This window comes from Gymnogyps californianus, chromosome 8 (genome assembly GCF_018139145.2).
Source record: "Gymnogyps californianus isolate 813 chromosome 8, ASM1813914v2, whole genome shotgun sequence".
NCBI lineage: Eukaryota > Metazoa > Chordata > Aves > Accipitriformes > Cathartidae > Gymnogyps > Gymnogyps californianus.
In genome coordinates, this window is record NC_059478.1 from 12,497,696 (window position 1) to 12,523,542 (window position 25,847).

The 25,847-nt window shown below is 41.7% G+C and overlaps 1 protein-coding gene across 1 annotated transcript in view; it reads left to right on the plus strand.

Annotated features, from left to right (window-relative positions):
- The first annotated feature begins 5,028 nt into the window (after positions 1-5,028).
- VAV3 (vav guanine nucleotide exchange factor 3) overlaps positions 5,029-25,847 on the plus strand; it is a 176,271-nt gene continuing 155,452 nt past the window's right edge. The window contains exon 1 of the mRNA XM_050901036.1: positions 5,029-5,232. Coding sequence (XP_050756993.1) covers positions 5,029-5,232 — 204 coding nt within the window. The remainder of the gene's footprint in view (positions 5,233-25,847) is intronic.

Genomic DNA, 25,847 nt, shown 5'->3' on the forward strand with positions numbered 1-25,847 from the left:
ATTCAATGCAATGTCCTGTTCCACTCATGCATCCTCCCAGCTTATTATTTTACTTTTTATCATTTTTCTTTTGTTTTCAGTGCTTCATCTAGATTTCAGGTCACTTGTCTATGATTCTTTCCGTGAAAATGTGAAATAGTATTTTAAAGTAAAATATAATGCTTTGCTGAAATTCAGATAATTTCATATAGAATTTTCAGATAGAAATTCAGATAGAATGTTTATATTTTAAAAGTCTGTCTGATTTGTAGTATACGACTTTTCACAATAACATTAACAAATAATTAATAAGCAATCGATTAAAAGTAGCACTGCTTTTTCACTTTCTGCCGCAAAGTTCCCGAAGTAATTCTGAAACTGGAGCCTATAGCTTTAGGATACAGCCAGATGCATCTGGGAGATCTCGATCCACATTGATACTCATTTTCAGCGGCAGACAGAAATTACTGAAGAAATCTGGTCAGCGATCTTACCCTCATTTACTTTTACTGCGAGATAAGCAGGCCACTTAAGAAATGCTGGACTCCGGCCACCTCCCTATTATTCCCATCCAGCCAAAAAGAGAGCGGCTTGAGGGACACTTCTGGCCAGGAGCCATGGTACCCCAGTGCATTTCCAAACGGGAGAAAGATACAAATAGCTGAGGCACAAGACAGCATGTTCCCGCTCGCTTGCAGACCGCGTGTAACTGAATTTTCTTACTGGTATAATTAAGTGGGTCTAATTGAGACAGGCTGAGCGTGAGCTCAGGGCTGGCTCAGCCAACACACGGGCCTTTAGTACCCACGAATGAGGGCAGTTCTTCACTTGGGCTCGCACCGCTTTCTCCCTGTAGCATTCAAAAATGCACTCAAGTGCAATCCTCAGAAGGCAGGAAAACTTTATGTGCCAGAACTGATGAACCCATCGGTGAATAAGGGAATAAGTACGAAAAGGAAATGAGGAGCGATGCTCTTTGGGAAGAGCATTTTGTTATCCTTGTTTGGCACCTCGCACAAAGGGGGGCTGTGCCTAGGGCTCATGGGCACTATTGTGTTTGCAAGAGTAATTGAAAAAGAGGGAATGTGTGTACATTTGTGGGTTTATTATTTTTCAAATTTTATTTATTTATTTTCCCCAACCTGAGCAATGTAAGTAATTTAAACAAAGCAAGTGTGGTGACAGTGGGAAATAATTATTTCAGAAAGCTTGCAAACGTGCCCTTATAAAACAAATTGAGTTTCTTTTTTGAAATAAGGCAACAAGAAAAGAGTTGGAAAGTTGCCACCTTCATAGGATGCAGCACAGGGTAAGAGTAAAGAAAACAAATTTATGATGATGTCTCCAGTAAGGAGACAGTTGTCTCCTGGAAGGAGAGAAAAACCACGCAAAAGCTATTTTTGGGTGCCTTTTGGTGAACAACTCTCCTTCAGACTTGCTGTTCTTTTAACAGAGATTTCTTTTTTGTGTGTTTATGTTGCTGCTTTGCACTATTTTGAAAGTGGGAATGTATGTCCAAAATTTTACCCATTTCTTTATAAAAAATCTGAAGATAAAACTGCTTCAGTGAATGGCTTAATGATGCATTAAGAAAAAAAGTGTGTGACATACATTAAATCTTTTGAGCAATCTAAACTGAGATCTAGCTGCCAGGTTCATGAATGTCAGTCTGTGCTAGTGAAACTGGAGGAGATGGACTGAGGTGACTTTTAAACCGGCCCCTCTTTCAATCCAGAGGATCCTCCAACCAGACAGATCTATAAGCAATGTTTTGGAGTATGAGGAGACCAACAGGATGGAAATAGCTCAAACTTCCAGTATGTCTTCAGCAGCTGGTTCATTTAAAGTACTTGATACTTGAGCTATAGGGTTTTCTGTTTTTTGCATCTATTAGCAGCAGAAAATAAGTCAATGTAAAAGTAGCTCTTGAACACAAACAAATTTAGGATTAAGGGAAAAATTGAACTCCTTCCAATGAATGACTGTGGACAATGTAGGAAGCTGAAGAAGGTTGTGAAGAGTACTGCAAGAGAGGAGGAAAGTGAATGTGCAAGTATTCCTGAACCCCAGTAGCAGTCAGCCTTCTGCTCTAGCAAGGCTGTGCTGACCATGAATTTTGGCTATGAATCCATTTGCCCCTTCCCTTCTCTCACCCTTGTAACTCTTTGTAGAGAGCTAATTTTCTGGAATTTATGTGGATGTATGGATCCTCCTCCATTTGGAAGAATGTCACTCCTCAGTTGATTACATGAGGTACAGTAGAGGAACAAACCCATGTATTTTGAATGAAATTTAGTTCTTATATTGCAGTATAACAGCCTATGACTTAAAAACAATTTATAACTGCAGTGTAGCTTTTTCAGATATTTAGAATTCCAACCACCAACCTTTAAAGCATACATATTCTTTGGATGTAAAGTTTGGATTAAGGAGTGTTGAACTGCTTCTATTAAACCATGTAAAAAGATTAGATCCATTTGAGCAACTAGCCTGAAGTGCTTTTTTTGCTGTTTATGAATCAGAACAGTGCTCATTTTTCTGTATCTCTGCAAAGGCATCCCAACAGTTTCTGTTGCTTTCAGGGTGCTGTACTACTGATCCTGGCTGGAGGCAGCTGAAGTGGGGATGTGGATAACGTAGTGCAGATGTTTTTCTGTTTCTTTTATCTATTTTTTTTTTCTGCCTTCTGCATTTGCTTCAGTGTTCTGGTTGTTGTCAGTCTGAGAGCGGATAGCTTGTGGGCGTGACCGAATTCTTATTCACTTATCACTTCACGTTTAACTTGTCACAGATAAAAAATATGTTACTATGAGACAGCGTTTTATTGTATTCTTGATCAAACTGCTCTGATGTTCATTTTGATGGATGATGATATCCAAATGATCACAGTGCAGGCTGTTAATTTCAGTCCCTTTTGATTTAAATTAGGAATTAAATTCTCTCTAATTCTGCCTGGTTGTAGGCAGTCTGATACTTTGATAGCATGTTTATATTGCAAACTTCCCTCTCCTCCAGCTGCTCAGGCATAAAACAATCGAAGTGTTGCCCTGAGTAGGCAGAGGCACCTGTTACCGGTGACCGGGTCTTTGGGCTGAGGCGGTTACACGGAGAATTCACATCTCTCCTGATAAACAGGAGCTGCCTGGGCTGCGGCTGCCTGGCGGTAGGCCCGGAGCAGGAGGGACCTGCTGAGAGCAGGGAAGGAAGCATTGCTGAGGTAACTCAACCTGAAGTCGTGCTCTCCCATGTGAGAGTTACTCTGAAGAGTTTAAGCTCAGCTGCACTGCCACCAATCCTTTGAATCTTTTTATTCATGCAAAATCACTTGCTGCTAATTGGAGTTTATATTCTGTTAAAATGTGTTGCTGCTCTGACAGGCCGGACCTGTACAGAGCACCTTCACGAGCTCCCTCTGCCCTTGGTCAAAGTTGGAAGCCTCTTTAATTTGCAAGCCCAGCTAACACAAGCAGAGGCCTGAAAAGCAAGCTGGCTGCTTGCGACTTTGTGCATCTTTAGGAGTGGAACCAAATGCTGTTCCCAGATGTCCCTGAGCAACCTTTGTGCCTCTAATTAGGTAGTAAGTCACACCTATCTCATGCCATCATCTGCTGGGTCACAGCACAGGTGTTATGGATGGTGGAGCTGGATCCTTAGTTTCTGAGAGCCACGTTTTTCTTTTTGGCTGATTGCAATGCGAAGTGGTGAGCTCTCCTGTGGCATGTTCTGGAGCCCTGCACTCATGATCCAAAGTTAATACCACTGTCTGCTCAGGCAAATGCCTGGAATAGCAGACATATCACCTGTTTAAAAAAGTAACAAAGTGAAGCAGCATTTGAAGCTCACTGAAACATGCAAATCACTTGCTAGGCTTCAGTTTCTGAAATAAATTCCCAGAACTTCAGTATTGATTCTTTCAGAAATTAAAAGCATTTGTGGGATTATTCTGAGCTCAGAAAGCAGTAAGTGTCAGGCTTTTAACAGAGGAGATGTGAAAACCAGGGATAGTTGTGGGCCATCTCAAACAGTCATGTTAGTTTTTTGCTGTTAGAAGGCTTTCTCACCCTGGACTGTGGGTTTTTTCCCCCATAAATTACCCACTAATAGTACTTTAAAAGTGTTTTCTGTTTGGCTTTGTTTTTTTGGCTTTTTTTTTTTTAAATGAACACTTTAATAGAGGAGAAAAACAGTTTTTGTATCCTTTTAGGTGACTTTTTTTTTTTTTGAGAAAGTAAGTTTCCAGCACTGCTTCAGAAATCCAAAGGAAATAACAGCTTTTGAGATGCAGATGCGGAGGATATTGTGAACTCTGGTGTTTGTATTGTCTATTTTTGGAGTCCTTCACCTTTAGTAACTTAAAATCACTTTAATATTTGTTTTATTTGAAGTTGCCTGAATGCTTGTTGGAAGCTATTGCATTCCCCCCCCCCCCCGAACTTAAAGCGCAAATAAAATTCAAATCAGTTAGTGCTAAATGTTTTGGGGGAGAACGGAGGGAAAACAATGCTATGCCATGACATACTCTCTGTCATTTCTAGAAAGGGTTGAGAGAGGCACCTTTCATAATGCCTGACAGCTTGCTGCTTTGACCTCTTCTGCGCACTTAGCTGTTTCCTTAGTGAATGGATAAAAGACTGAAAATAGACCAGAGCATAACGTTATGCCATTTTATACACCCGCCTGTTACAGCTGCGCCGGGTGCACCGCAGGTGCTCTGTTTCTGCCATCTCAGGTGCGCTGCGAGAGCAAACGAGAAGAGCACCTTCACGGGCCGGCCTGCCAGAGCTGCCCGAAGAGGGCTGGCGGCCGGGCGGGCGGCACCCCGCGCTCGCCCCTCCGGCGGCCCGAGGAGCGGCGGGGACGCTGCCGCCCCGGCGGGAGGCGCCGAGCGCGGCCGCGGGGGGCGGGCTGCGGGGGGCGGGCGGGTCCCGCCTCCCGGGGCGGTGCGGGCGCGGACACGGGGGCGGGGCGGGCCGGGCCGGCCGCGGCGGCGGCAGCGGCAGGGCGCAGCAGGGGCCGCCGCGGCCGCAGCATCGCGGCGCGGTGGCGGGGATGGAGCCCTGGAAGCAGTGCGGGCAGTGGCTGATCAGCTGCAAGGTGCTGCCGCCCAACCACCGGGTGACCTGGGACACGGCCCAGGTCTTCGACCTGGCGCAGACGCTGCGCGACGGTGTCCTGCTCTGCCAGCTCCTCAACAACCTGCGCAGCCACTCCATCAACCTCAAGGAGATCAACCTGCGCCCGCAGATGTCCCAGGTGCGACCGCGGAGCCGCTGCGCCACCCGCGCCGCTCGCTGCCCACGCGCGTGTGTCCGCACCCCCCCGCGCCGCGCGTGGGGTCTCGGCGTGCTTTGTCTGCGGCTTCTGGCGGCGCGGAGCGGCCCCGCGGGCGCGGAGGGGGAACCGCGGGATACGGCAAGTTGGATGCGCCCGCGGCTGCTGCCTGTCCCCAGCCGGGAGTCTCCGCGCCCGGCGCAGGTCCCCGCCGCTGCCGCCGCTGCGGAGGGCGGGCCCGCTCCTGCAGGGCGGCGAGGGTGAGTTCGAGCCGCGGCGGGTCCGACCCGGAGCGGCCCCGCAGCGGGACAGCCCCCGCCGGGCTCCTTCCCTGCGCGGTGCGGTCGCCCGGCCCGCGGGCTCGGCGCGTCCCGGGCGGTGGGAGAGGGCGCGACCCAAGCTCCGGGCTGGCGGCTCCCAAAACCTCCGTGAGGGCTCGTTGCCTGCAGCGGGAGGCGGTTTGGGCGGGAGCCTGCCCGAGCCCTCCGCCGGGAGCCACACGGGCCCGTCGCATCGGGGCGGCTGTGCTGAGGAGAAGTTCCCTGCAGTAGTCCCGAAGCCAGCAATTTAACATTTCTGTGTACTTCAGTACTTGATATGAGGAGGTTACAGTACAAATTGACCTCTTGCTTGTAGTTTTTCTGGATATACCTAGGTACGTGAGGGGCAGGGAGGGCGACGGGACCGGGAGCTTGAAGCGAGGACGGAGGGAAGGAGCAGGGACGGTGGTGTTGGAGCTGGGAGGGCGGGGTGGCGTGGCTGAGGGAGCGGAGCCTGCCTCGGCCGGCGAAGGCACGGGCAGGGGGCTGGGGGGGGACGGGGAGGCGTGGAGGGAAGTGGGCGAGAGAAGCAATGGTAACACTTGTCACCTGGCCTTCGTATCTTTCTGCGACCTGTGAAGCTGGATGTTAAAGCGTGATTAGTAATGAGAAGTCGTCTTCTTGATGGCTGGTTGCCTGTGTTTTAGTATCTTTTTTTTTTTTCTTCAGACCCTTTTATATTTAGCTTTTTAAATTGATGTTTTGGTTAAATAATAATGAAGTGTAATTCCAAATTCATCCCCTTTTAAATGCATTTTTTAGTTGGGACCGATGTTTTGTTAACGGTGCCTCATAAAGCTGGTTTCAGATATTGAGATAAGATTATATTAATAATTCAATGAGAAGAGGCTCTATCTATACATGACTTCCTGTCACAGCTTCGTGTACACCTATGCCTCTGTAGAGATGATGGCAGCCAAGCAGATGTTGTCTGAAAGGAAACTAAACTTCTGAGCCTTTCATGTGTTTTAAAACATTGACGATTAGGTACATTGTAACATTTCAGTATTATGATTCTGTTTTAGATTTATAGGAATAAAAATTGCCATTCATGTTTAGGACACTGGCAAAAAGCAGTAGTAGTGAATTACACTTTTGGGAGGAACATTCTTTGTCCATGTTTACTCACAAAGCCAGTTTCTTTCTTTTTTAATTCCTTTTTTTAGCAGCCATGTTTTACTACCAAGGGGACGTTTTCTGTAAGCCCACAGTGCAAAAAGGGAAAAAAGTGTCCGGTATCTTTCAGCTAGTCAGAATAAAAACTCCCAGACCCTTGTACTAGATGTGAATGGTAATAAAGGCTATCCCCGTGTACTTGAGAGCTCAAGTGCCTGCTTGAATTGTGTGTGCAGAGGCAATACTTTATCTGAGTGATGACCCTCTGAATGGAAGAAATCCAGATAAGTTCTCTCTCTGCACTGTTCAAACTCTGTGAGAGTTTCAGGACTTGCTAAACTGTACCAGAGCCATGGTTTGTATTTTCATTATAGTTAGACTGATTGCTTCCAAACTGACCCTTTTTCAGTTTAGCTTGCAGAACTATAAATACTTTGTATATGAACTGTTGGAAATAGTTTTTTGCCCTGCTTATAATGGATAAAAAGTATGGAAACAGATTCTAATTTTTTTCAATGAACTGGAAAGGTGTCCTCATGATGTTACACAGTATTTTCTGGATAGCTAACTCATTGAATCAACTTCAATTAGAGATTAATGTTGCTTGTCTGGACCAATATTACTTAATTTTATTTTTGATGAATTAAAACCATGGTGGTCTCCTTCTGTCTACTAAAAGTAAGTACTAAAATGCTCTGCTGTCTTCTTTCTTAGAGCAGGATTGGGAATCAAGATTAATATTTATTTCTCTGCGTGCGTTTGAACTATGGATTATAATTGTAGATCTTGGATTATTTATAATGCATATTTTGAACCTGAGCTTTATATACGCATAATGTAGCTACTGGAATTGTTTCACAGCTACGACAATTTCATCCTTGTCTGTGTGTCTGCTGTATGCCTGAGGAACCTGCACTCCACGGTACTGCAGACCGCTCTGTCCAGTGGTGCATTTCTGCCCTACACTGATTTCACCCTTGAAATAGGGGGAACTGTTGCTGGATCAAAACCTATAATTATCAATAAAAAATCAAAACGCAGCATTAAATTTACTGGGAATGTTACCTTTGCTTTCTGCGAGATCAAGATTTGGCCATCTTAGTGAGATTCTGTGGGGTTTAATGAAAAGCCTCTTGGAGGAGATGCTTTCTGCTGGAAAGGGTCACTCAGTGAAAATTTCACAAATTGTTATTAAAAATGTAGTAGGTTGAAATTCTGCAAGTTGCTTGTAGTTTGTTGCTAAGACTGTAAAGAGCACTTGGCAATAACTTATGCTGAAGTCTCAGAGGCTTGAAGATTATTAATTTGGTGAGATCTATGTGGAGTCTGCAAAGTTGAGCCCTAAATTGTGAGTTTTGTCAGAATAATACTTGTCAGTAAACTAATACATTTGCTGCATCATAGGATCTCAGGGTCTTGTAGAAACACTAGCTAACTCTCCTGTTCCTTGTGGGGTGGTGATTTATAGACATCGGAGGCATGCGGTGCCACAGCAGAGTTGGCATCAGGATGGAAATCGTCTTGGCCACCGAGTACGCAGTCCGCCTGAACGTGCTGCTGTGTCTGTACGGCTTAGCTGAACCGTTTGAACCTCATGTGGCCCTTATCTGTTGTCTTCTAGAATCGAGCTGTAGCTCCCGTGCTCCCTGATCTGATGTTGTTTTCTGCCGCAAAAATCTTAGAATGGCTCAGGGGATTCTTACCGCGCAGTTTTTGAGCAATAAAAACAGAGAATGAGAAGGGTGGATGAAGGCTTCATGAATGGGCCTCATGGAAGGCACACGGCGTGATTTTAGCTTTGTCTCTTACTGCTGTTGACATTTGTCAGGCCTTTCTCTACAAACCAAGTTTTCATGCCTTGGGGGCTGGTTATAAATGCAGCAGCGCCAAAGAACAGGAAGGTGAGAGATGGTGCCTCAGGCAGACCTGGGAGTAGATGTCAGGCCTCTGACATAAGAGAGTCAAGTCTCTTCTATTTCGTTACATATTTATTTTTTCAGAATGAATGTGGCAGATCAGACGTCAGTGACGCTCATCAGCTTTGCTCAGTAGACCTTGGTAACCCCTTAAAAGCTACATCAAAACTGTGGAGGATTGTGACTGATGCTGCTGCTTCAGATGCCACTTTTTGGTGGGGCCTCATTCAGTCAAACATGAGCACTGTTGCTTTGCTTTGTAAGCACCCGACTGCTGCCGGCTCTCGGGGCAGGAATAGAAACTGAGACTGGCAATGCTCAGCATTGCAACACAAACACGTGCTTGACCAAATGGCAGCGGGTACATGCTCTTTTATGGACTGGCTAGCACAGGGAACCATGTGCCTTTGTCCCACCACCAGCCATGCACCTTGTGTCACAGCTGTTCTCGTGGGTGGGCTGTTTTATGCATTTGAAATCTGTGGATTCAGCCCCCCTACCTTTTTGGAGATAACAATGCCTGTGTAAGAGAAATGTCTCCATGGTTTTAGATTGCAAAACATTGGGCTTAGAAGCTATTTGAATGCTGGCTGGTTTTGTCTGCATTTCTGTATGTTTATGAAAATATTTATATTTGGTTAGTGGAAGTTGTCCTTTGAAGAACAGAAGCTGATTCAGTCAGTTACGCTTTCCAGAAAGTAAGCCTCAGATGTGAAAGTATAAACCTCGCATATGTAAAGGATGAACAGTGTTGTTGCTTTGCCAATGAATCTTCCACCTCTGGGTTGCCAGCTGAATGCTGCCTAGCTCCTGTCTGAGAAGCTGGCATGTGTCAGCCTGAGGTCCCCTGTGAAAAATTACACATGGGCTTTGTATGAGATTGGAAACTCTCGGGTTCAGGGACATTCATGTCCAGTTTTTTTTTCACTGTGATTGAACAGAACAGGAGGGTGTTGGCTCTATTAAGAGCTCTTGTGTGAAGGCCCAAAAACACTTTGCTGTTTGAACTCCCACGAGCTAGCAACGTGAGTTGTTATTTTCAACGAGTGCACGTGCCATCAGAAAAGGAAATTTGGAAGATGGACCAAATAATGTCTTTTGGCCTTTAACTGTAGGGGAGTCTGCCTGATTCAGACTTGAGAGTTGGTGTTGTGACAGCGGTCTTATTGCAGGCACCATGTGAAGAAGCACTAAACCTTGCAGCTACTGGGAATGGAGCTGGAAGAGGGAATGTGCTAAATGAATTGCAGGGATGTGACTCACGTGCTAGTGCGTTGCAGGATTACCCCTGAAGCGTAGCATCGGTGCCTGGTGACAGTGAGATGGAGAATGGAGCACTGCAGCTCGGCATCTGTGTCCTCCATGGGAGCTGTTCACTGTAGCAATTCACTTTTCTCAGATGCTGCCTCTTAGCTAACGTAGGCTGGTGAAAATAATAAAAATAGAAGTGATCCATAACGGAGAGTACTAATCCTAATGTTTAATCATAATCATACAAGAACTTAAATAATTTATCACCAGAAATATAAAACCTAAACCAAGGGATTACGATGGATTTGCAGAAGATGTCATCTGTTTAATGCTTATCTTTCATCTTTAATACTTTGCAAACTAGTTTTGAAATGGTTTTTGCAAGGCATTTTGTTAACTTGTGAGAGATTGCTAAACAGGAAAACTGCACTTAATGCAATACTGGCATGGGAGTTTACTAAAGGGGATGTTGACATAGATTAAATATTAAAAATAACTTATTTCCTATTATTCTAATAAAAATAAACAAAATATCCCTCACTTTGTATTAAAAGTTCAAATGTTTTCTAATTTTAGGGAGTTACTTTTTTGGTGTGACCATGTAATCTAGAGGAAGCTCATTATCTTTGTCATCCACGTTATATTTTGGTGTGGCAACTGAGCTTTCGAGCAGGAGTTTATTTTTCTTGGTTACAGTGGTATCAGGTAGCCTCAGGATGTGGGTGTGCCAAGAGACATACCTCTCTCTTTCCTCTGATCCTACCCTTGGCTTGGAGATTCCCCATCCCCCACAAATGATAACCATAATCTCCTGCCCTGAACTCGGTGAGCGTGCATCCCACCTCTGCAAGCTTCCCGCAGGTGGGTATGCTCCCTCATGCTTTCCCCCATGTGTGCCTCCCCGCAGCCATGCCGCTTGAGTTTTGTTGGGTTTTCCCCCCCCTTCCAAATTTTAGCCTAGGAGAGCATCCCAAATGTCAGGGTATCAAACTTCGTTTGCCACGTGGCTCTGCGAAGGAGGAAACAGGAATCGTCTCTTGACTCTGCATGTTATCTAAAAGAGAAAGAGTGGGATGTGACCTCTGTGCATGAGGATGTGATTTAGGTCTGGGATCTTAGGAGGGACCAGATGAGCTAAATGAGAAAATAAAAGGGATTCAGAGTGGTGCTTGTGGCCCTTCCCAGGAGTAAGTAGTCTATTTTCCTTGGGCAGAGAGATCTTTGAGAGAACTGCTGTGCAAAATAACTCTTTTTCTGTGTTTGCTTGTTATGTTGGGTGCTAGGTTATTGAGTTAAGGAACTACCACAAAGATACATTTAGACTAATACAGTTTTTCTGAAACTGCAAAACTTTTTGGGCTCAAACAAGAGTTTGGGAACTGGTTCAATTTTTATAAGTGTGTAGAAAGAAGAGATGTGTTCAAAAAAACCCGTCTTTTTGAATTATTTAAAACTGACTGTGTATATTCAATGTAATTCTTTTAAAAGTATTTTTTGAACTTCTCAGATTTTTTCAGTCTCTTCCCTTACTTGCTGGTACTTCAGTCCACTAAGTGTCTTTACTGCGTTTAACTTTATTTCCAGGATTCATCTAAATGAAAACTTTATTGGCCATAAGATATATCCATAAGATGTATTATCCATAAAAGATATATTTATCCATATGTATGTTATGTATACATATCCATATCTTATACATGTTGGACTTGGTAAAATGTTTTGAACAAATATTTGTTCAAAGCAAAACCTTAATATGACCTCTATGCTTTATGCTAAGAAAAGCAACTGACAAAAAAGTAGTGACCCAGTTTTTCTAGGTAATTCTTCTTACCTTAAGAAGATGGAGAAAATAGTATTTGAAAACTGATGTAATGATTTTTTTTTTTAAATTGATTCACATTGATTCTTTTTGGTTGGGGGAGGGAAAACTACAGTGGTACTGTATTGTAAAGCTTATTTTACATGCTGTATTTATCATACAGTTATTAAATGCAGCATATGCATCTTGCCAAGAATTGTCTCAAATGTTGCCTCCTGCACAAAATTTTAGTGTGCTGGAAGCTGTATAATGCATTAACAGGAAAAATATTCGTACTGGTTTCTCACAGAGGCTATAGTGTGTGCCAGCAGTGGATAATTTAAATTAATGTCTGTGTACAGCATGGTGCTGTGTCGTGTGGGAGAAGCCAAGTTATTTTCTGAGCCTTGTCTGACAAAAGTGGGAGACTTGTGGGAGACAGCAGCAAGTTGAAGGACTGCTTATGAAAAGAAAATAATAAATCAAAAAGGCTCAAGGGGAGAGAGAAGGATACATAAGAGGAATATATAAAAAGTAGGAGGAAACAGTCAAAAGAAACAAATCTGAACCAGGGAACATGGTCAGGAAAAGTTGTGAAGCTGGATTGAAGGGGGTGTCAGCAAGCAAGACACTTAGGGATTTTGAGAGAGAACAGGAAAAATCGTTTACGATTTATCCCAAAATAAGTACAGAAAACCAGTCTTGGATATGCTGTATTGTTCTTTAATGATAATGGCATTATCATTTAATGGTGGTGTGCCAGTCTCAGTTATAACGTACTGCCTTAGGACTGTGAGGTCCAGGAGGCTGTGTACCAGGCTGCAGCACTGCACATCAGGATGGGTTAGTATAATACGTTGGTACAATTTGTGCATTGGTGAGATAGAGGATCTTGGATTTCTCGCCCACATCCCTTTCCCCCTCTCCTTTGAAGGTCAAAAGAATTGATTAAATTGCAGATGTAAAGATTAAATCATAGGTGTAAAGAAGGAAATACAGAGGGTAAGGAGGGACAGGGCTGGAAGGTGAGAGGCAAGGCAGCTGCTGGTGGGCAAGGGGTGAGGGGGAGGACCCGGCAGGGAGCGTGGTGGTGCGTCTGTTGTGGCCATGCCAGCGGGGACATGGCAGCTCCTGGCCCTGGCATAGCTGAGCCTGGGCTTGACTGGTGTGGGCGTTGGGGAGGAGGGTTAACTGGGAGCAGCAGCTAGCAGGCTGGTGAGAGGCACGGGCAGGAAGGACTTTCAGAACACAGTTTGATACTGGTAAAATAGAGGCAGGCGGGGAAGGGGACCATTTTCTGCTGAAGTGATGTTGGCTCCCTGACCAGCAGCTGACCCAGATGGGAATAGGACAAGTGCCTGTGGCTGCAGAGGAAACCTGCTGGAGTGTGCTCCCCTCTGTACGCCTGCTGTGTGCCGGGGGAGAGGGGAGCTCGCATCCAGACCCGAGTGTGTCACTGCCTGTTGCAGGCAGGGAAGTCCTGGCTCATGCCCTGCATTGCGTGGATATCTCTGAGTACAGAGGAAGATGTATTGTTTTATTAGGTCACTGACAGTTTTATTTTCTTTAAGTTTTACTTGATATAGAGCTGTCAGTTTTTGAACTCGTTCCCCCCATACTAAAATTGTATCTATAATTCTTTAAAAACCAAACCAAACAAAAAACCCCATTAAAAACCTTTGATTTTTATTCTCATTTCTGTTGCTCCAAACCAGCATTGCAGTACTTCCATGTTATTCCATAATACTCCATAGCAATGTTTTGTACTACATTACATCGTGTTATTTCAGTATTTCAAAAATTCTGTTTCACAGAGAAGTACAAATTGATGTGTACTTTGTCAAATCAGCTATTAATTTTTTTCCCTGCACTTTCCAGTTTACTTAGCATCATCTGGAGCTACCTTTTCTTTCCTCATATTTTGCTTTGACAAGCCAATTTTAAGACTTCAGGCATTGTGCAATACTAGCTGTTTGCTAAGACTTGCGATATGTAAAATGCAATCTGAACTGACATCTTTATAGTAAGGTTTTGAATTTTTATATTTAGGAGAAAGATGTTCCCTCAAAGCTCAGTGAATGCTATTGGCTCCAGTTCAACACATTGTCAAGTGAGAACATACCTTTTAGAAAAATATCAGTCAATGACCCTTTCTTTCATCCTGTATTAAATGACAATAGTGAATGTCTTGGTAACATGAAACACTGAAGGACTATTAATAGCATATTTGAATCTTTGTGTATTCAGAACATGAAACCTTAGTCACAAATTGCATAATACAGTGGTATTGTAGCAATTTGTATAAAAGCCACTCATGTACTATTTAAAATGCTCTTGCAGACCTACAGGTATAACTAATGGAATTGAGAAAATTAAGTTCAGCTGTCTTGTATTACAATCCAAAATATTTGGGGCCTGTAAATTGCCTTTACTTTCAGTCAGAATTTTATTTTATAATTGGTTAGTAAGGATTCAGTTAATCTGTCATTACCTATTTTTCACTAGTTTTATCCCTCTAAAAATCACTTGAAAGTTATTTTAAATGATACAGAGAATATGGTATGATTGTCTTGCAGAAGCAAACAAAATGTGTATTTGACAATGTTGCTATAATCAAATGTTTTCTGAAAAAACCAAAACATAAAGCATTTTTTAAAGCATATTTTTAACTGGTAAAGCTTAGCAGGACAAGATGATTTGTATTTCCAAAATCCTCAGAATATGCCCTTTAATCCTGATACCATCAAATTTACCTATTTGTTTCTGAGTTATATAAGGGTATGTACTGTATAATCTATCCTTAGGATACTTTGTACCATTGCTTGTTCCTATATTCACATCGTTTCTACGTGGAAAGAAGCCTTATAGTCAACTAAAGCAGAATGATTGGATTGGCCCTTGAAAATGTTGACTGTCAAAGCAGCCTCACTTCACTGTCGTGTAGGAAACTTGATGCTAAAAAAATTAATGCATTATTTTGTCTGCCCACACTCTAAATTAACAGTGTAATAATGACAGCATCATCATAGCCTGTGTAATTCCTTGTGTTTTGCTTGCATGTTGGCAGTCAAGATTTAAATTACTTACACGCTCCAGTGATTGACTTCAAATTCCCACCAACTACTACTCCATGTAGCAGTGATGCCTTATATCAGCTTATAAAAGGCTATGAGGGCCATGTTATTTTTCCCTCTGAATTCCTCAGGATCTATGAGTAAATATGTCTGATTGCAGTGCAGAGATGGTTAAAGGTAGATGGAGGACCACACCTTCACTGCACTAATGTACCTGTCAGATTTTAGGCGTCTCTGGATGGAGGTATGGTGATGATATAGTCCTACCATGTGAACTGTAACTCAGGGTAAACACTCATTAATCCTACTTATCTCTGTAGGATTTAGATCAAGCTTTGAATTTTTTCTTCTTGGCGAATAAGTAGAAAGTAGGAAACACCAGAGAGAATGTTCAAACTATTGCTGTTGCCTGTAGCTTCTTCTACTGTAAAAATAGAAAGACTGAGACTCCCTGAAGTGCCCTTGCAGGCTGCTGCCTTTGGACTCGTGGTCAGTTGATGTCTGGTTGGTTGAAAAGGGATTTCTGCCAAGCTTTAAAAACCTAACTTGTATTTAGGCAGATATTTTGAAAACCTCTTCATGCTACTTTGTGGCTCAAGTTTTGCATTTCAGAACAGTACCAGTTTTGCTAAATTGCACCAAGTTGCGTGAGGAAACATTTAAGTTTCACTTTCTCATAGTGGTTTACCCTCCACATGTGTGCACGAAGTGACACAGGATTTCAGGTTGTATCAAGTACTTCTCTGAATTGCCATTTACTTATTTTTAAATATTGTTGAAAATTCCTACTGAGCTTTGATTTCCCACCTTCCTTTTCTCTTATTTTTTTGTGGCTCTTGCTTAGCTTTTGGGATGCTTGATATGAAGTAATAGTTTTTGGGCCTTACCCAGAGGGCTCGTTTGGGATGTGAGTGTGTCCTCTTAGGGCTGTTTGGTTCTAGGGAATTCCTAGAGTATTTTTAAAAGTGGAGAATATGTTAAAACCTTAAGGGGTCCTTAACAGGTGTGTAAATGTACTGAGGTTTTATGGGAGTCCTAAATGGGGTTCACCACAGCCATTTTGTTTTGAGTTCTGCCTGTCCCTGTTGTGTCCTGATCTTCTTTTTATCCATCACAAAGAGGGCAGTGTGAATTTACCCACCACTGTGCCTTGATGTGAATCACTGCAAATAGTCATGAGAAGGTTATTCAGGGTCTGTGTTCATTCAGTTTGCAGTTGTGGCTGGCAGCACTGAATATGGTGATGCATCTTCTCTGTGGATTGTGCTGAGGCCACTGATTTCACTGTAAAGTATGCTGAACAGATGGCAATCTTTGTAAAAGCTGAGGTTTAACTCCACACTTGTTGTTTTCAGTGATGCCTTTAAGTGATAGTATTGGTTAGAAGGACTGTGCCTTAGAAAATGCTTGTAGCTACCATCTCTGTGCTGTTGCAGGTTTTATGAAGCATTGTGGAAATGACTGCAGTAATCCTATTGGAATGCCTCTATAGTTGTATCAGAGACCTATAGATTTCCCTTCCTGTGGAAGACCCTGGTAAATTGATCAGCTGAGATGAAAGCCTTTGCTGACTGGGACCCGTGCGTTTTGCATGCCAATGCAGACATGGTTGATGGGAGGGGGTGCATAACGGCTGAGCCATGCTGGGAACTGGGAGGGGGGGCTGCTCTTCATGAGAAGCTCCTGAGCAGCAGACTAGAGCATATTTCAAACTTGTGTGTCTTCCCAGCTATAATTGCTCAGATTCGTGGATCCCTGGGGAATCTGCTTAATTTAAACTATCTGCATTCTCTTTTCTGAGAATTTAGGTTTTTGTAGCTTGTAAGCCCCACAGCGTATCACGTTATTTCAAGAGCACAAAGCTCCAGCAATAATAAATGTAATGTGAACTATTCTCTAGTGTTAAAAATACCTATTATGAAATAAAAAAAAAAAATCTCTTGCAGTTGTGTGTGGGATTCCCAGTTACAATGACAAGCATTCCTGGAGTGTGGTGTGTGGGTTTTTTTTTTGTTTTTTTTTTTTTTTTTTTAAGAAATTGTTGTTTGCCGTGGTCAATGGGAGAAACATAAGAAAACAACTGCTCATTAAAAAACTCTTGAAACAAGGGAGTGTATTTTGTAACGTTGTCTCTTAGCTCACCTTGCTAGGAATAGGCCTGAGGAGTAGACCCTTCTACCATCAGTAGTATAACAGTGGCCATGAATTCGTGTGGCCTCTGATTAGCAGTGAAGAAAGGCGGAGATGTTCTCCTTTGGGGCAGAACTGGTGTTTTGGTGGGGTTTCTCTGCGTAGGTCTCCTGATGGTGGTTGTCATATTAATTAAGGACTTGGTCTTTCTGGCTCAGAACTCATTGCCATTTCCATGCTGCGGGAGGGCAGGCGTGGGGAATGGCTCTCTAAGTCTTAAAAACGGTTTTCAAAATTTGTGGCTCAACATGCAGGACCACAAATATATTTTGCTAAACCGTTTATGTTTGGAAATAAGACTCCTAAGTGATGTATCTTTCATTCCAGTGAGGAACAGTGATTTCATCTAATGTTGTTTGTAAAATTAGTGGTGGAGCAGTTCTACAGGAAAATTAGTCCTCAAAAGGTTTTGCAGGAATGCCATTCTTGGGAGACGTTCTTTATTTGGAAAAGAAATGCAGTAGTATTTAGCTTTGCCTGTTTTGTGCTGAATATCATTAGAGTTTGACCTCAAAATCCAGTGTTTCAGTAAAGTCATGTTAAAGTTTAATGAACTTAAAATGCCTTTCATCTTGATTTGAAAGAGCAGCAAATTTTGAAATGTTAGGATTTCTGTAGGATATTTCATTTTCCTGTCAGCTCTGCTAGTGACAACCTCTTTTCAATTTTCCCTGTTTCTCACATCTTTCTACCTTGACTCAGGTGGCTTGATCTTACCTATCAGAAACCCAGACTGCTCTGTGATTAGTAACAGGTATGGCTCTGACAGGTCTGGGCTTTTTTTTTTTTTTTTTTTAAATTTTTTTTTTCCTTTCTTTCCTTCTTGTCTCTACTTCTCCCTCATTTTGACTTATCTCAGTTCTGCAGCTTGTTCTGGGCTTGTGCTCTCAGTCTGGACTATGTTACTTTCACCTTCTCCATTTGCCTTCCCCCTCCCCCTGGTATTTTCTTCTCCCTCCAGTGCATCTGTTTCCTCTTTCACTTCTTCCCTGATGCTCTTTCTTCCTTTCAGCTGTTTTCCCTGCCCTGTTGTCTTCACTGTTCCTGTTGGCCTCATCCCTCTGCAGATCCTCTGAAATCTGTTTCCTACATGGATGAGAGCGCGACTCCTATGGAAGCTGTTTCCCGCGTAGGTGAGAGTGCTGGGCAGGGAGGCTCGAGTGGAACTTATGCTTATAGGACCAGCAAACACAGGGGTTTGAAGGGACCAGGCAGCGCTTGAACAGCAATTGCACATTGGGCTGTTTTAAGCTGCTTTTCAGTGACTACTTTTCGTAAATGGTGATTGCTTTGCTTTTACCCATTATTTTAAAAATTTCTGCCTCCTTCCTGTTGCAGTCAGAGGTTTCCAACATATGTCAGCATGTCCCCAGAATTGTTCTGCTGCTTGCTACAGGTGACGGGGCGGACCACTCTGGTGGGGAGCAATGAGGTTGAAAGCTAGTGCTGGGCGTCTGCAGGGTGAATCAGCCACTGATGCTGGAAACTTGTTCTTTTCAAAGGCAGCATCACTTGATTCCTGCCCTTCCCACCAACCTCTGGAGGTTTGTGCCACCGCGGCAGTGCTTGAGCAATATTTTTCTGGGGTTGTGTCCTGAGGGAGCAGGTGGGGATGGGAATGACAGTTATTTTTAACCGCTTTTCAGATTGATTATCTATGTTCCTTGCAAGGCAGAAATAGCCAGCCCTGCTAGCCAGCATGCTCATCCTGCGGCTCTCTTGTGTTGGGCATCAATCTCCATGGTTTCTTTCTCTCTTTTTCCAGTGAGCTCCACTCACTCTTCAGGGGCTGACAGACATGATAATTTTATTTCTGCTTCCCAGGCTGGAGGTGAGAGGACTATTTATACTCAAGGTGAAACAACCACTACAACTAAGTATCTGTATTGTGAGATAAAAGCATTTGCAACACGATGGTGTTCCTGAGGGAATACCTTGATAGCTAATGGCATCTATAAATCACGTTAGATGGAAATTTAAGAATAACTTTATCAGGGATTACTTAGAAACTCTTTTTTATTTTATTCAGACTACAATTTGTTTCTTCAGGTTTCCAGAGTTTTGTTTGCTTGCTTTCTGTGGATGGACAGTCTTTATAGGCCTGGTATAATTCATAGGCATTGCAGGCAGAGAAGGAGGTGATGCCCAGCTGGTTACTCCACCGAAGTCTGTGGATGTGTTGTAATTGAAAGCTCAGCAGGGTCAAGGCATAAATGGTCAGTAACTGTCCTGTAAACAAGCACCTCTTTTCTTGATTTGTTCACATCATTTCTCCCCTTGTGAGGGTGAAGCAGTTCAGTATTACCATTTGAGAGTTATTTTTTTAAAGGTTCTCATGGGACTAAATTAAAATTTTGTCACGCAGTTCTTGGTTTAATGGAGGACGCGTATTTGAAGAATAATTATTGTGACATTCATCCTACTATGCTGGCTGATTTTATGGTTTCATATCATTTGAAGTACTAGAGCAGCTTTAAACTATTTGTTTCATGATGAGATACTGATGAGAATTTAATCCAGGTCAGTGATTTTTTTCCTTCAGTATTGGATCCTTCATAACTTCAGAATCATTTTCCTCACATGCCCCTTCAGAACTGAAATATGCTGCTGGGAAGGAGGTGGCTTTTGCTTAGTTTTCTAGTTGCATCGATGCTTTCCATCATTAAAGTTTTCCATTGTAAAGTCTGGCCCACTCTTTTATGCTTCCTTCAACTTTATTCACCTTTTGTAGTTGTGAGAGTGATTTTTTTTTTTTTTTTTTTTTTAAACTACGGAAATTCCTTTAAATTTGTTGTACTCTTTAATTTAGTCATATTCTTTCCAACCATTATCATGTCTCTATTCACTTATTGATGTGCTTAGTCTTATAAGTCTCTGTCTGTGCAGGACAGGAGTGACTGTGCTGTTTTCCTTCTCTTATGGGGATGCTGCCCCTCCTGTATCACCTACACCTTTGGCCTGTCTCACTGAATTCCTGATATTTGCTTCTGTGGAGTTTTCTCATTTTCAGTAGGATTCTGTTTTCCTGTAAACTAACATGTTAGGTGTGGGCTATGACATTGTGAAGGTATTTCTGCATTTTTGGAAGTAATGCTGTACCCTAGTCTGTGCCTCAGATTTTTTTTTTTTTTTTTTTAAAATATTATTGATTGAAAGTTTATTACTGTCCCAAGGGAAAAGTAAGCTAGAGATCTTGAGTGGCTACAGATTCACTGGAAGGATGCATGATGACCAAATACTTTGTGGGTTTTTCTGTCAACATTAGAAAAATTATTTCGGTTATGTCTACTCCCTTAGTATTAATGATGACACAGTGTTGGTTGCCTTAGGATGATTAAAACTTGATTTGGAGGTAGAAGTCTTCCAAGAATTAGAAGGAAGAAATAAATGAATGGCAGATGTTTCCTTCTTTTTCCCAGCTGGCTTTGAAATGGGTATGATTTTTTTTTTAATCATCAAACTTCAAGTTTTCAAAACAGTAGCAGCTGACAAAAAGGAGAAGTGTTTTCCATGTTGTTGTGTTAGGAGGTCCTTGGATTTCCTATGCATGTTCTTCAATGGCCTCTATTGCATTCAAGAAGTTACCACATTTAGCAGACAGACTGGGCACTAACTTGACTTGCTTTGACAGAACGGGAGATAGGACAGCTTATTTTTTACTAGTTCTCTGCAGCTGTCAAAAAAAAAAAAAATCAGAAATACCCTCCAGTGGCAAGGCATACTGGTGTTAAAAAGGGAATTTCATTTGAAGCAGAGGATCTAAGATTATATTTTCGACTCTAGCTCTCTGATGACATTACAGGATTGACCTCAAATCTATTATTTTCAGTTTACTTTTCAGTAGCAATCATGCTAATTGATCTCCCCCCAAAAATGTGCTTTGAACATATCTCAAAGGTTTAAAAGTTTAAAATCTGTTGAGGTTGAAACTATTTCCTGCTGGTTAGATCTAGTGATTTACAAAAACGAAGTAAAATCATCTATTGTTACATTTATCATTTATTGCTTACATAGACTGATAAATATTACCCCGATATTGAATGAATGTTTGTGCTTGTTTTTTACTTAAAAAATAAATTCTGTGTAGAGAAGTTGCATCTCTTAACTGTGGTGTTGCTGTCATAACTGGATAGGGTGGACATAGTAAAAAATAATATAGGAGGTGGACAGTTTATTAGTCCCCCTGCCATCCTTACAGAGTCATTTTCTCTGTGAATTACAGAGAACAGACTTCTACAAACTTTAGTTTGCATTGCTTATTGCTGGCAGTGTATACATTTAACAGGCTTTAGCAGATGTTCGGATACTTGTGTCTCCACAAGTTAGACTGCTGCCCCTTTCTGCTCTGAGGAGACTTTTGAAGCAGGTGGGAAGGCTTGAGCAGAGCGGCCGTGGGAGAGTTTGCCAAGAATATGTACAGAGATGCTCGCCTCCTGATGGGGTGGCCTCTGGCTGGTAGTGGATCTTGACACAGGTTTTGGCAGACCCGTGAGTCATGTTCAGAGGATCAGTCAGTTCGGTCAGTTGTGTGTCGCACAGCCGTTCTCAGCCGGGGAACAATGAGTCACAAACTTGTGAGTTTCCAGTCCTTGGTATAGAAAATACCCACGTAGCTGCTCTCATGGTTTCATTTAGAAATAAATGAGCAGTGCAAAAGTTAAATAATTAGGCTGTATACTTCAGATCCCTACTGGATACTGACTTCTGGTGTTTTTTTTTTTAAAAACACATATTGAGAAGTAGCATATTATTGTCACAAATGGAGAAATGCTAGTTTCTGAAAAAAAGCAAACAGGATCTTAATACAAATATTTGCTGAATAATATAGCCACAAAACTATTTGCAAGGGTCTATTCTAATTGTTTTGCCTATTTACTCTCCTGCCCTTGTTTCACATAACCTCACTTATTCTGATCCATTCAAAAGGATGTTGCTGAATAACTTTTCTGTCTAGTTGTTCACACTGTATTACCTTCTTTCAACAAATCAAACAAGTTTGTCTTTTGCTGCAGGGACTCCGTGCTGCTATTCTGCTTAGCTGACTTAAAGGCAAGAATCAGCCTTGTGGTATTACCATGTCCACTTGTGTGAAAATCACTCTTATTACTTGTCCTGTGCTGAGAACCATCTCCATAGAGAGGCAGAGGAAGATCTGTTGTTGTTATAAATTCCCAGTTACAACTTGTGTATATATTGATTTTGTTATTCTTTCTAATCTCCACCTGCTTTGTTGTCTCACCAAGCTATTATGCCTTTTAGAAGATAGTAACTGGTCCAGGATCATATTGTATTTTGTTTAGATTTCATTGTATTTAGCTGAATAGTCTGTAGAACAAAATAATACTAAACAAAATCAGATGTAAAACTAGGCTTTCTAGACAAAATCTAGGCTTCCTAGACATTCTTACAGCTTAGCTCCAATGTTTGCATTGAATATGTTATTTAAAAAAACACCTAAGGAATCGTTTGTGTTGAAGTGATGTTCTGTTAGGCAATTTAGTAAGCTGATGCCTGTTCAGAGGTCTGAAAGTATGTTTTAGCAGCTGTTTGTATTGCTTTTGTATGTGTTCTTTTGTATAATAGGTTTAAAAAAATATTTGCCTACAGCTTGCAGGCAGATGCTTTCACTATCCCTACATTATGTTGCTATGTTTTCCTTTATGTATGCATCAGTGCCAAGACCAGTAATAGGTTACTGCTCATGCAGAAATTTTTTTAGCCGTGATAAGAGTGACTGTTGATTTTTATGTAGATTTGTGCAAATAGCAAGTATCTTGCTATGATTTTGGCATGCCTTTTTTAACTTAATTTTGTTGATGTTATTAAATTTAAGATGATAGGGATGCATTTATAAAACCAAGTGAAATTCTGCATCCTGCTAGCATACACTGTTGCTACAATAGTAAATATTTAATTCATTTGTTCTATGTGTATGAGCACATTATGATTTTAATAGGATTAATTTTATGAATAGAATAGGCAGGATCCAGCCCTCTTCACTAAGTTCAGAAGACCAGCAGAGCACTGCAAGAGGACCTCCTACGTTAGTGGTTCTCAGGTCCCCTCTATGGTAGAACGTTTCTGGCACTGATACGTATATTATTTGTAAATTTGAGAGATGAAATTATGAGCATGAAACTAACGGTAACCATTTACACAGCCCTTCTTTCAGGGATGGGGAGTACCTTTTACAGGTGTTTTCAACAATGGTTCAGGGAAATTGGCTTTTCATGAGGTCACCAATATACATGCAGTGTTGCTCTGAAGTCATTCAGCTGGAAGTCAGTAGTTTAAAGACTGGGATGAGTTCTTTAAACTATGTTAAAATGATCCTTAACACAGTTCATCATCTGTGGACACTTGGAATAATGTGTCAGAACTCAAAGCACATTGTACTTTTATAATCGGAATTATTATTTTGGTAGAATATTCTGTAGTTCTTTTCTCAAGGTGATTGCATAGCAAGAGTAAAAATATCTGGTGGCAAGATAGTTGTACGTGACAAGGTATTGGTGGTAGAGTCCCCTGGGTGGTTATTTAAGTGGAGCGCTCTCCTGTGTGACATCTCGCTCTGCCCCCTGCTCTGAACAGCTGCTCCTGGGCTTCATCAGCACCCCTCGATTTTTGTAATCTATATTGCAGGAACTGCCTATATACAATAACAATAAAGCTTTTTGCCAGTATGCTGGTTGCCTTTTGCACTGCTGAAGGATTTAATTATTATGAGATCTGAGACGGCGCACTGGAGGCTGCATGGAGGCATTAAGCTTGCTCCGCATCTTGGGCTCCGTGCTGCTCTCTTGTTGAAAAGGCAGCTTTCATGTGTGGTCTTCTATGATCTCCCATGGACTTTATCTGCTGAAGACTGAGGACCAGATCTTTTAACAATTATGTTGGGTTCTTTACTGAACCTGCCTTCATGTTGGTTATAACGAGCTGTTTGAAACAGCCATCTATATTACGGTAACTTAAGAATAATTTTCTTAACTGAATTGGAGAAAAATGTGATATTAGTATCTTAAGACTCAGCACGTAGTATGGTTCAGTAATGCAGACTTCTCACTGGTGCCCACGTACTCCATTTAAAACCCTGATTGTACTGTACCAAACTGCTCAGCAGACGGAGAGTCCAAATAATTCTAAATTATACTCTGCTGCAGAGCTATCATAGTATTCGGTTTATTTGCCATTTGATTGTGTTAGGCTATCTAATAAATACTGACTTGTGCTTTAGGATTTTAATTTTTTTTTTTTTCCTCCATAAATATCATTCCTTCTCATGAGACCATGCTCACAGTTATGTTTTACTTTGTGAGATGCCAAATTGACATCTTTTGAAATAAACCTTTGGACCATTCATTGGTGTACTTCAAATGTTACTGTGAGCCAAGGCATCAATATGATTCAGCCGTGACATCAAATGAGCCACATATAGAGGTGACAGTTGAATTTCCATGAGCATTCACTCATTTGCCTTTGCTGAGATGATCACAGCTGTTAATTTATACTAGTGGAAGTAAGTGTTTATGTGATTTTGACACATCTCCCACACAAATTTGGGCTGCCTTCAATGATGTGTTTCATTTTGGCAGACAGCTGGGGTGAGTGAATGCAGTCTTTTAGACAGCAAGGACCGATGATGATGTACAGCTGAAACATTTTATGTCAGGTTTACCTTTCATTGTTTGTCAGCCTTCTTACGGAAGGAAACCTACTGCAGCTTCTTATGAAGTCACCTGATTTTAAGTTGATGTTGTAAATTAATGTTGCTGATGGTAGAATTTGTTCTAAAACTTATTGATTCTTGCATTATATCAGTATTTCACTTTGAATTCCTTAATTAGGAAGGTTACATGTCACTGAAGAAATGGAGTGCAGTTTGCCTAACACTGGCTGGATTTCAGAGTGACTGTGTGGGAAACAGTTGTGGGTACAAAGACATTAGTCTCTACATTTTTAGAGTTGTATTTTAACTGACTTTTCCCTCAGAGAATTTTTGGTAGTTGAGAACTATTAATGTTTTTGTGTCCTATTTATCACAGGAACTGCAGTCGTGGATCAAACCACTGTTTCATCTACTTCAACATCTCATAATCATCTGGACCAGATTCTTCAGAACAGTAATCCATTTTGACAGACATCTGTGGAGGATGTAGCACCCAAGGGTTTTTGCAAAATGCATTTGCAGAGGCTTGTTTTGTGCCCAAAACATTCATTATGCTATTATGCCTTATGGCTCATTATACCATTGCAGTCTACTGCATAAGCCACAGTGCTCCTGTATTATGTAGTTGTGGTCTCCTGTTTTAAAAAGGATGTAATAAAATGAGAAAGGTGCAGAGAAGGGCAGTAGAGGTTTTCAAAGGTATGAAACAGTAAGGAACAGCTCAATAGCAAAAGAAGGATTTTTCAGCTTTGAAAAGAAGCAACATAGAGCGAGAATATGAGAGGCCTGAGGAAAGAGAAAATGATTTGCTGTCCTTTCCAGTGTGGAAACAGAGGGGTATCCAATGGAAGTGGTAGGCAGCGCATTCAAAGCCAGGAAGAGGGGATACTTCTTCACCAAACTGACTTAGAAAGTGTGGTCTGCTAGATTTTAAAAAAACCCAAAAACCAAAAACAACAGAACTTCAAATTTTGTGGGATCTATGTTAGTAGCTTTTAAGTATTTCCAAAAAGCTGTCGTTAACGCTGGAAGTGTTTTTAGCTCTCATTTGAGGTAATGCAGTACTACAAATGATTGGACCAAATAAAAATCAGTCTTAGAAATCATCCAAATACATCTTTCCTCTGAAAGACTTGCTGTAGTGTATAAGATAAAGCATCAGAATTTTAGAACATTGTAGTTATTTATGGAATACATGGTATTAAACGTTTTTCCTCACTGTAGGTTGAAATAAATATTTGTGTTTTACTTGAAATATCTATGTTT